Here is an 11,740-nt window from a genome sequence, read left to right on the forward strand (position 1 = left end):
TTGTTTCGGAGTTGATTTGAAACCCGAGGTATGTGATTTGCTGTGCAGGTTGGAATTTTGACTTTTCCTGTTTGATGACGAATCCTAGTTCCTGAAGTGTAGTTGCCGTGAACTGGAGATTCTCGGTGCATTCTTTCACAGAACTGCCCATTATGAGTATATCGTCGAGATAAAACACACATCGAATTCCCTTTGCTCGGAGCTGTGCTGCCACTGGCTTGATAACTTTCGTAAATGTTCGAGGAGCACTTGACAGCCCAAATGGGAGGCATGCAAATTGGAACAACTGGCCTTGCCATATGAAACGAAGATACTTCCGATGATCCTGATGAATAGGAATCATAAAATAAGCGTGTTACAACTGATAATGTAGTAACCAGCGGATAATGTATCACCAACCGATAATGTATCACAAATTGACCGATATTGTATCACTAACCGATAATGTAGCAACAATTGACTGATAGCGTAGTACAATTTGTATCCGATAATGTATCACGTGTCGACGGATAATGTAACTACAAAATAACTGTATCCGATAATGTATCGCCTCGAAACGGATACTGTATCAACCGATAATGTATCAAAAATCAACCGATAATGTATCAGTATATTTGGAAAAGGTGGAAATATTGTAAATTAATTAAAGTCTAATAAGTGCCTTTACTATAATGAGTCCCCACCCATTAAGATTTTTTTTTTTAATTTGGGAGGGAGTTGCTCTGGTTTGGGGACGCTCTACTTCCAAGTGGGCCTAGGCTAGTGGCGCATCCAGCTTTTGATGTCGGGTTGAGGGGGGGGGGGGTCACCGCACTCGCACATCCGCGCCGAAATGTGGACAAGTTCTTTTCTCCGGACACTTGGCCTCCGTATGGGCTCCGTGCTCCAACCAAGAGGGCGCGTTTTACCACTTTTGAGAGCACCATGGACGTACGTCCCTCCCAAATTAAAAAAAAATCTTAATGGGTATAGTAAAGGCACTTATTAGACTTTCATTAATTTACAATATTTCCACCTTTTCCAAATATACTGATACATTATCGGTTGATACAGTATCCGTTCCGAGGCGATACATTATCGGATACAGTTATTTTGTAGTTACATTATCCGTCGACACGTGATACATTATCGGATACAAATTGTACTACACTATCAGTCAATTTTTGCTACATTATCGGTTAGTGATACAATATCGGTCAATTTGTGATACATTATCGGTTGGTGATACATTATCCGTTGGTTACTACATTATCAGTTGTAACAAGGTCCACTGTGTGAGTAGTTTATCCTTTCTTGTTATTTTCCACAAAGCTGGATTGTGACTGAGATCGTGCAAATAAATAATCTTTAAAAAAGCTTCATCTGTAGTCTTGCTTATTAATTATTAGAGATTTTGGTAAAAATGAACAGAAGTCTTTGTAGAAATTGTAGATATAATTCATCTTGCGTAAAATATACCTTTGCAAGTTTACAAACTTCCACAAAACGTATTATTTTGCAACATTGGAACGTATAATTGGTTTGAACATTCTACCTTTTTATTGCTTATGTGAACTGTTACTATCGTATTTCAGGAAAGTCATCATGGATTGGACTTCTTGCATTATCTTCATGCAAACTACACCAGAAAAACTACGTTGTCCACAAAATGGTTTAAATTGTAACGCCGGAGAAGTAGATGCTCAATTCCTGGATAATGTTGAAGGGTTTAGGGCAATAAATGCATTGCAAGTTGATGTAGAATACGGAGCCGTAAGGGACAGTAGAAACTTTTGTGGAAAATAATGCCTCGTTGCATCGTTCCTGAGGTAATCATTTATGAGATAATCATGACGTAAGACATTGCATTTTAACGAATCATTGATCACAACAGGGGATAGGAGCGAGGGTCAAATGAACATGTACATACATGTTTAATTAATGCATTAAATTAGAAAACATCCCTCATGTTATCAAACTATTTGTTACAGTATTTAAATCTTTAAATACTAGAAAGAACGTAGCACAAAATTGGCAACTGCACTGATTTCCTTGATCTCAGAACGTATATTAAATGTAAAAAAAAAACCATCCATGGCTTATTCCTAACTAATATCTCAATTTTAATGTATAAGTGTGTAATAATTAGCCGATGACGTCATAATGATGTAATAAATGGCCCTTCCCATCATCCAATTTTTGTATCCTACCTTGTTTTCGAAAAGGTAAACAATGGAGATGCTTTCGTGTGAGAATGGTGCTTTTGTCCACCCGTGTCATGATTTTATCACTAAGGTACCTCACTTTTCCGCTTATCTTTGGAAAAAGTTTAAACATTTAAGATACTAATAATCAATTACAAAAACTCTTTTGGCATAGAATTTGAGCCTTTCTTTCTGACTTAAAAACAACATCTCACAATACCACATACTGTTTGCATGTTAAAACAAGGTGTCAAAGTGACTACCCAAAATCCATGATTTTAGCCGGAAAAAACAGGTCTTTTGACCAAAAAGGTTTTTTTGACCCACAAAATCACCCTCAACTATACTCCATCCCAATGACATACCACTCAAATGAAAGATCTTGTTGTCCCCTTTAATTTGATACCAAATTTGTTGTTGAGATGCTTGCAGTTCGCAAGATTATTATTAATTTATATTTGTTCATGTAATAATTAGCTGATGACGTCATAATGACGTCATACATGCCATTTCCATCATCCAATTTTTTGCGTCCGTCTTTTTTTCGAAAAGGTATACCATGGAGATGCTTTGGCGAAAAAATGGTGCTTTTGTCCACTGTGTAACGATCCTAAGCATTTTTGTTATTAATGTACCTCACTGTAAGGGACTGACTGCATCCTACAAATTGTATATTTACACCGTACGATCAGATAGCGCTGTTTCCCTAATCCATAAAGACGTAATTCTTTCAAGACGTGTTCATTATATCGAGTCTGTTCTATGCGCACTACTTGCGCTAACTATAGTCCCTTTCACCATTCAATAATTATACATGCAAACATCACAATTAGTTGCATGTAGCCTGTCGCCATGGCTAGCGTCGGCTGAGTTATTTTCAGTTCATTAATACAGTTCAAAAATCACATGTTTACATTCAAATTGCTGTATACATTGTAATAACAAAAACATTCGATGGAAGCTCTTTTTCCACGATTGAGGTCTTCGTATATAGCTCACTTTCAATAACGCTGCTGTAACTTAAATTGTAATTAATACTGTATTATTATAGATCTATGATTTTGCTCTATAACTGACTTTGCCCAGGGTGAAAAACCAGAGATAAAACTATATGAGGTAAAACTCTGGAAAACCTTGTGGCCTGTCCCTTATACATTGTGTAATTCTTGAATGCATAACTTACTGGTACGTATACATACTCAAAGTGTCTCATCTTCTTTTAAATGGAATTTACCATGTATTATGGTCGTTATTAAAAATACCGACCTAGCGCGTGGTGGACGCAGGCTAGAATGGCCATACCACGGCCACACACGCCCTTTACTCTATTACGTGCTCAATGACATTCTATTCAAATTAACCCTATTCTTCATCCTGTTCACTCAAGCATCAAGCTTGTGAGTTACATACAGACACATTTTTCCTGCTATACTTCGTACCGCAGGAAAATAAACGTCTGTTCTATGTGCACTACTTGCGCTAACTTTAGTCCCTTTCACCACTCAATAATTATACATGCAAACATCACAATTATTTGCATGTAGCCTGTCGCCATGGCTATAGACTTTCAAAGAACGGGTGCTTCAGCTATTAATGCTAAACTTATTTGCATTCTATATATGTTCTACTTTTAATTATTCCTTGAGTTTTCAGCATTGCGTGATTTATAGGCTATTTACATTTGAAATTTTGTAGTTTTATCTCAGTAGTTTGGTAAGGTCATAGTAAATTTACTTATTTTTACTTTTATTACAATTGTTTGTTTACCTGTTATTTACATTTTTGCAAATCACTTTGAGGTCTCGGCATAAGGTGATGTATAACACTGTGTCGTTATATCAAATTCCAATTGACCTTTGATTTACAAGTTTAACTGCTTGGTTACCTCCAGTCTGTTTTCTAGGGAATCTACAACATAACCATCTTTTGACAAATCGCTCTTCCATCTCCCATGTCTTCTCCAGCATCTCTCATTTACGGATGCCCTAAAGGCTTGCTGCCATGGAAGCGCCTCCTGCTCTCAATGAATGTAAACCTATGTTACTGTCGCCACATACTTCCTTTAACCTGGCCACTACTGTCTCTTTGGCCCTTGTGTAGCTTAATGGCTTATTGTTGTTAATCAGAAGGCATTTGCCCTTACTGCTGTATGCAGGTTTGAATAAAAATTGATCGGAACTTAAGTCGATCTTTGCAATGCTGATATACCTCTTAAGCATTGTTACTGGGCATGCTGCTGTTAACCCTTCATGAACTACGACATTATTTCCTTGTCTGTATTGGTCTGTTTTACTTTTTGCTATGTGGATCGACATATAATTATCAAAAAAAGTCACATCTTTACATTTGATTGCGCTTACTTCGTTAAATCTCATAAACCCAGCAAAACACAGTAAAATAATACTCAAATCTCTTAACACTAAAACTTCTTGAGCTAACGAATATTTTTCGCACAATAAAATTAACTGCTCTTTGGAAACGACATCTTTTTTATGAACTGGAACACTGTTCTGCCTTTTGGCTGACTCCAACAAACTATTTACATAATGGTTGTTAGTAGGATCTGCCAATCCCCTGACTTTATGTGCCCACTTTATCCCATACACTGCGGACTGAACTAGGGTAGTGTTTTGATACAGTTCCGTCGCTTCTAGACTGTAGCAGGTGGTTGGCCATACTCTCCGCCAGTGACAGCAGGTGTTCTGAAGCAGTCCCGGTGGAAATCACATCTTGCAGCACTGCATCTCTAAGTCCTAAGTCTAAAAAACAAAGACTTTAGAATGTTACCCTCAGTGCGATCATTTTGAAGTTACTTCCTCTTTTACCGAAGATTTCATTGTTTCCTCTACCTCTTTCTGTTACTTCTGCACCGAATTCTCGGAAATTTTTGACAAAAGCCTTAAATTACTGGCCTCCTTGAACTTTAGGCCAAAACGGCGCTGACCGCCACAAAGGTATTACTAATGTGCCCTTTGCTTTTTCGTGCACGATTTTGTCTACGGTTTTACAGACAAGTCTCGGTGGCGGGACCCACCAGTTTATATCTCTGCCCCACGGCTGCATGAATGCGTCTATGCCTGATGTACCAGGGCACCACCATCTAGAATTATATATTTCACATTGACTGTTCTCGTGACTGGCAAACCTGTCACAAGTATGAGGACCCCATTCTCTGTCCAATTCCTCAAATACCATCTTGTTGATCTTCCAATCATCGCTATCTTTGCACCTACTTAATGTATCAGCTTTTTTATTCTGCTCTCTTGGAACCCAAACTGGTTGTATCTGTACATTTCTAGCTTCACATGTATTGCTGATTTCTACAGCTGTTTTTTGCAAATCACACTTTTTGCTCCCTTCCAGGATGATTTTCACAACATTCTTGTTATCTGTGTACCACTTGACACTGTGCCCTTCCAGGCTGTTTTCTAGTGAGTGCAATGTCCTGTCCAATGCCTCAAGTTCCCTCCATGTGGAACTCTTACCCTGCTCTGCATCTTACCAACTACCCAGTACCTCTGTACCTTCTTTCTCCGCTATATAACCTGCGTACCCAGTACCTGATGCGTCTGAGTACAACGAGTAGCTGTATTTCAGAACTGTCTGAATTTTTGTACCATTTAAGGTCCTGATTTGACTCTTCCAGAATCTCAACTCTTCTTGGGCTTAATTGCTTACACGAACGGGAGCTTCCCAGCTAGCTCTACTGTTAATGCACCTGAACAATTCTCTGGTTCTGAGCTGAACAACTTTACCTTCTGCGACCTGTGTGGATATAATCTGACCTGCGATTTCTGCTACATCTCTAACTGGTATCAAATTGATTCTCTTTAACTTTTCCTGTAATCTTTCGATTGATACTGTGATCTTGTGTACTCTTCTTTCAATAATGTAGACTTTTCCCTCCTCTGTGTTCCAGTCTAATCCCAACCAAGTCAGTCTAGTTTGTGGTCTCCAATTGCATTTTTCTTCTGCTAACAGAAAACCCAAACCTTTCAAATCTTTTTGGATCATCAGACTTAACTCTTTTGCTGAGCCTAGATCATTTGATCCCCCTAAGCCATCATCTAGGAACATCAATATGTTATGACCTTTTGATCTCCAGTAAGTAATCACTGCTCGAGTGATCCTGGTATAAAAACACACAAGGGGCTGTTGAAATTCCAAATGGAAGAACACTGAAAACGAAATGCTCTTTCCCTTTCCCAAAATCCCAAGCAAAGCCTAAATATGTCCTATGCTCTTCAAAGATTTCTATATGATGATATGCCGATTTTAAATCGAAACCGAACAGATTATCCCCTGTTTTGAATGTGTCTTTGGCTGTGACTGCATCTTCATACTTAAACTTGTATTTACACAAATGAGGATTCACGTGTCTGCAATCTAGAATTAATCTGCATTTGCCTTTGTTTTCTGACACCGTGAAAGGATTCACCACATCTGGCTTTGTGTTCACCTTTGAGACACAACCTTTTCTCAATAACTTTTGTATCTCCTCTTCGACAAAATCTGTATGTTGTAGTGCTGATCTGTTGTTCTTGAGATCTACCTTATCCGGTACGCTATGTAACGGTATTTTGTATCCGTTTTCTACAATACCCAAAACAACTTGATTTGAGGTTATCTCTTTCCATTTCCCTGTAGCTGTTCTCAATCTACCTCTCGGCGTAAGGCCTTCTACGCTGTCCTTTATACACTCAGCTTGATCACCACCCTTTGTTGGGCATACTTGTTTCAATAATCTAACCTCACTTCTTTCACCTTTAAAATACAGTATTCCTGACTGATTCCACTTATCTTATTTTCCGTCTCTCCAATCTTCTGTAGACTTCTGCATTCTGCACGCCAATGCCCCGGCTTCCCGCACGAAAAACACAGTCCTGGTTTCTTCGAGTAGCTGGTTGAAGTCGCTTGCATGACCGCTCATGTTGGGTAACTGTTGCTCTGTTCTGTATTATAGGGGCGTGGTCTCCGATAGCTGGACATTCTCTTTGTTTTTTGTTTCAGCTTTTTCTGGGCCCTTGACTCTGCTTTCCAGATCTTTTTCTCGTCCTCCGAGTCTTCGGCGATGACGTTTGCTTGGTACTCTGTGACGGTCCTCCATCCGAGTTCGGAACTGTCCGCAATCTTGATTAACTTCTGTCTATTCTCGATGAGCGCCCTACCTTCTTCTATCTTCTCCTGTGCCTTGGAAGTAATCTGTCGAATTTCAGGTTCTTCTGTCAGCAAAGCGTCTGCTTCTTTAAGTTTCTCTTGGACCTTGGCGTTAGCCTTGTATTGTTCCTCGTTGCCCTTCTTGTTGAATTTATGTTTCTCGTTGTTGATCTGCTCGATTTCGGCAACTTGCACATCGCTCAGCTTTCGTTGATTTTCATTAATTTGCTGATTGAAAGAATTCAACTTTCCTGTTATTAGCTCGTCGAGTTTGTTTAGTAGCAGCCCTTGAGCCTCTTGTACTTGTTCGTGGACTTGGTTTCTTATCAAGGATGGTAGGTCTGTGCGTGACTCCATAGCCCCAAAAAACGACCTAGCGCGTGGTGGACGCAGGCTAGAATGGCCATACCACGGCCACACACGCCCTTTACTCTATTACGTGCTCAATGACATTCTATTCAAATTAACCCTATTCTTCATCCTGTTCACTCAAGCATCAAGCTTGTGAGTAACAAACAGACAAATTTTTCCTGCTATACTTCGTACCGCAGGAAAATAAACTTATCTTTCACCGACTTAACCTACCTGCATGTACAGTGGGGGATGGATTATTGAGCGTTCTAAATAACACTTGCCAGGAGTTACGCAACAGTAGTGAACACTGACTCCCTCGGACAATGGGACTTAATTGGCAGCGCACGGCATGTGCGGGAGCTTCATATATCTGTACGTGAAAGAAGTCGATGAAGTTGACTGACTAAACATGATTTCAAGCATTAATACCCCTTTATTGTTGTCTGTACAGGAATGCGCCGAAACCTAGTTGTACCACCGTGCCGGACTTGTTTACAAAATCAAGGATATAAATAACTAGGTCTTTTTGTGTTAAAGCAATGGTATGTACTTCTATTTTATATTAAAGATTTAGAGTGTCATAAGGCAACTAACTTTTTACCCCCAACAAAGTCCCAAAGTTGGACACGGTGCGTGATAAAGCCATACATGAAGCATTAAAGACCGTAAATATTTCGGGGATTATTGACAGGGCGTGTCCAAACACTAATTATATGACTGCTTGACAGTAGGGCTTTCCCGATTGTTTAACTGTAAGACAACACCAACAAAGAAAAAATATAACTGCAGAAAGTGTATACATGATAGCATTATTGCTTTATTGACGTCATTTCTCATTGAAACACTCGTGTTTTTTTAAATTTGTTTTTAAATGTATTCTTTGCAATTATATCAACAGTGATCTCAATGTAACGTTGACTAGTCTTTAATCGTCTCTGTCTTCCTCGTTAATGTCATCTTCATCTTGATGGAACAGGCCGTCAAATTTGGCCTGGTGTTTAGATATGACCCTGCTGACAGCCGTGGGCAGTAGAATACCGGAGTGATTGACTCTGTCATCGATCTCGTCCACAATTTCTTGATGAGTATCATTATCTTTCAGATGTATGTAACTTGACAAAAAAATCTTTGTATTTGTTGAAAAAGATTCGCTTGACTGCCCACAAGGTCTTCCTGTTGGCCTTTTCCGTGGCCTGATCTTCACTCATGCCCTCGTTGATGTACTTCTCATGTTTTTCACTCCACGTCTCATTGGTGGCTTCTATGGCCTCTTTAAACCAGTCTAAGTAGGCTGCATTGTCTTCCAAATCAGAACTGGATTCATCTTCATCAGATGATTCGTCATCTTCCACCTCTGTGACGGATTCGGAATCATTTTCCTCAACAGATAAAAAAAAAAAAATCTTAACGAAAACTAGAGCTGTTTCGGTATGAGAAAAACTAGAAATGTGTTTGTGGACAAACACAAGCTGTTTCGGATATTTGAAATACTCTGTGCACGTGATGAGCAATCAGTGACGTCATTACAAATGTCATATTGTAACAGCACATTGGTACATATCAAGTTACATCCAAATCGAGCATACAGTTCTGTAGATATAGGCCTTTAATACAAAAGTGCCCCTTTAACGGACATCACATGACATCTGATGATGATGTCACTTCAATTTCCATCTATAACACATCCATGTGAATATGCATACCAAGTTTTAATCCAATCTGACTTGTACTTCCGAAGTTCAGTTTGAAAAAAAAACGTCTCCGAATGATTTGCATAAAAATAGTGACCGCGTGAGGTCGCTGTTCGTGCTGTATTTTTACATGCATGTGCATAGCGCGTGAGGATATATGCCGACGATTGACCGCGTACGGGACGAATAACGACGAGAGCATTGACCAAGGCTATAACAAACGCGACGGCACGACGCGACGGCACGACGCGACGGCACGACGCGACGGCACGACGCGACGGCACGACGCGACGGCACGACGCGACGGCACGACGCGACGGCACGACGCGACGGCACGACGCGACGGCACGACGCGACGGCACGACGCGACGGCACGACGCGACGGCACGACGCGACGGCACGACGCGACGGCACGACGCGACGGCACGACGGCACGACGCGACGTGTGAAGGTGCGTCGCTTCCTCATGCAGTGTACGTGCTTAGAAACGGTAATTTAAGAGACGACGGCACGACGCGACGGGCGACGGCACGACGCGACGCCACGACGGGCGACGGCACGACGCGACGGTACGACGCGACGGCATGACGTGAAAGCACGACGCGACGCAGATTTGGCGTCTATAGAACACCATACTACGGTACCAAACACCATTGCCCCACTTGTGACGCGGAAATGGCAGTAATAGAATTCCATAGTCTCGACTTTTGCCTGTGATCTATAGGGATCATTAATTGCAAGATCTATGTTGGTTGAAAAAAAAAACGTATTTAACAGTTGTCCAAATGTTTGAAATTACCTTTCATTGGGGATTTAATGAGAATGGGATTATGGCAAAATATCAATTATAAGTAACGATTTATAAAATAATTAAGCATTATATTTTCAATCGATTATTTCAATTATTTCTAGGTCAGAAGCATTATTTATTCATAATTCTCATCATGATCTTTTCTGTTTTGCCCTGTTCTTTCCACAGTCCTGGAGCTTTAAAGAATACAGGAAAACTGAAGAAAGTCACAGTGATTTCTAACGGTAAGCTTGAGTAATACCATTCAAATCTCAATTCTAAAGCTCAATATCGCCTCACAAGAGGTTTACAAATACCTTATACTTATTTGGGGAATATTGTGAAAAACGTATTCAGAAAATCGAAGAAAACAAAATAAAATAAACCTGTGAAATTTTAATCTGCAAAAAAAGGTTAACCTCTAGTTTTATATTTTCTTTCAGTGAGTGATGCTACGTGTTTGGATCTACCAATTTGTACTTTTGGCCTTCCACCTAAGCAACCCAACCACGCCGCTGGTTTCTACTTAAACGATTCCTGGAGATCAAAAATTTGCCGTGCGAGGGAATTCCATCTACCCGTCACTCTGAAATATCTGAGCAATAAAAGTCTTTACTTCTACGTTGACTCCACCATACGGCAATGGTTTGAGTATCTGGCCACGAACCTCGGTAAAACTATGAAGGAAGAGGCAATACCCGGCGTCGGCAGTCCCAATGTCGGTCCGAGGCGCGCACGGGACACCCAGCATAACATCACTATGTTTTTCCGCTTTCATGAGTACCCGATAAGGAGCGGATGGGTTAACGTCACGGACATCAAGTTCACGGTCAGCGAGATTGATGGCTTGGAGGGCGGTGCGGACACGGTGGTAGCTTTCACCCTGTGGGCTCATTTCATCCCCACCAATCTCACCTATTACCGGTCCCGACTGGAGCACATCAGGGACGCCCTTGCGCGGCTGCAGAAGCGAGGGACGGGCACCAGCCCCGTCTTCTTCAAGTCTGCCAACACGAGGAACTCCGTCTCCACAGATACCAGCGATCTGTACGCCTACGATCTGGACCAGACGATGAGGGCGGTGTTTGCCGACGTTCCTGACGTCACCGTCATTGATGTCTGGGATATGACTTTAAGCCACCGGAGCGGATATCGCCTTCATCCTGTCAAAGATGTCATCAGGGAGGAAGTCAAGATGTATCTTAATTTCCTTTGCGAGATGCCTTCTGTTTAATAACAACTATTCTTGATATGCAGGTGGGAGGGGCTGTTTTGTTTTCGTGATTTTTACATCTAAATCCAAAGAATCCAAGACTGAGGTATAACAAAACAATTGATGACGGTTGTGATGTGGGATATGACTTTTCGAACACCCTCGGGCGCACTATGCGCCCTTCGGTGTTCAAGACGTCATATCCCGTACACAGCAGTCAACAACTGTTGTTAGTTTCACTTCTCTAAATGATAAATGATAAGTAACCGGAAAAGTGGGACTGTAAAACAACATTATTTCAAACATAAAGAAATGAAAAAATTAACTTAACCACAATAGAGGAAAATAAAAT

The 11,740-nt window shown here is 40.7% G+C and overlaps 1 protein-coding gene and 1 long non-coding RNA gene across 2 annotated transcripts; one reads left to right on the forward strand and one right to left on the reverse strand.

The window, feature by feature from the left end:
- Positions 1-2,785: 2,785 nt before the first annotated feature.
- On the reverse strand, positions 2,786-7,864 carry LOC119723768. The gene is made up of 2 exons (XR_005270575.1): positions 7,714-7,864; positions 2,786-3,449 (listed from the first exon to the last, which is right to left on the reverse strand). It is a non-coding gene; the product is annotated as an uncharacterized LOC119723768 (long non-coding RNA).
- Positions 7,865-10,367: 2,503 nt separating this feature from the next.
- Positions 10,368-11,449, forward strand: LOC119723286 (NXPE family member 3-like). The gene is made up of 2 exons (XM_038193840.1): positions 10,368-10,420; positions 10,619-11,449. Exon 2 carries the CDS (start codon positions 10,855-10,857, stop codon positions 11,407-11,409), a length of 555 nt encoding a protein of 184 aa, XP_038049768.1. The 5' UTR covers positions 10,368-10,420; positions 10,619-10,854; the 3' UTR covers positions 11,410-11,449.
- The last annotated feature ends 291 nt before the right edge of the window (positions 11,450-11,740 follow it).

This window comes from Patiria miniata, unplaced genomic scaffold (genome assembly GCF_015706575.1).
Source record: "Patiria miniata isolate m_02_andy unplaced genomic scaffold, ASM1570657v1 HiC_scaffold_17, whole genome shotgun sequence".
NCBI classification, from domain to species: domain Eukaryota; kingdom Metazoa; phylum Echinodermata; class Asteroidea; order Valvatida; family Asterinidae; genus Patiria; species Patiria miniata.

Coding starts and splice junctions, on each gene's coding strand:
- LOC119723286 (XM_038193840.1), top strand. CDS start 10,855: ATGAAGGAAGAGGCAATACCCGGCGTCGGCAGTCCCAATGTCGGTCCG.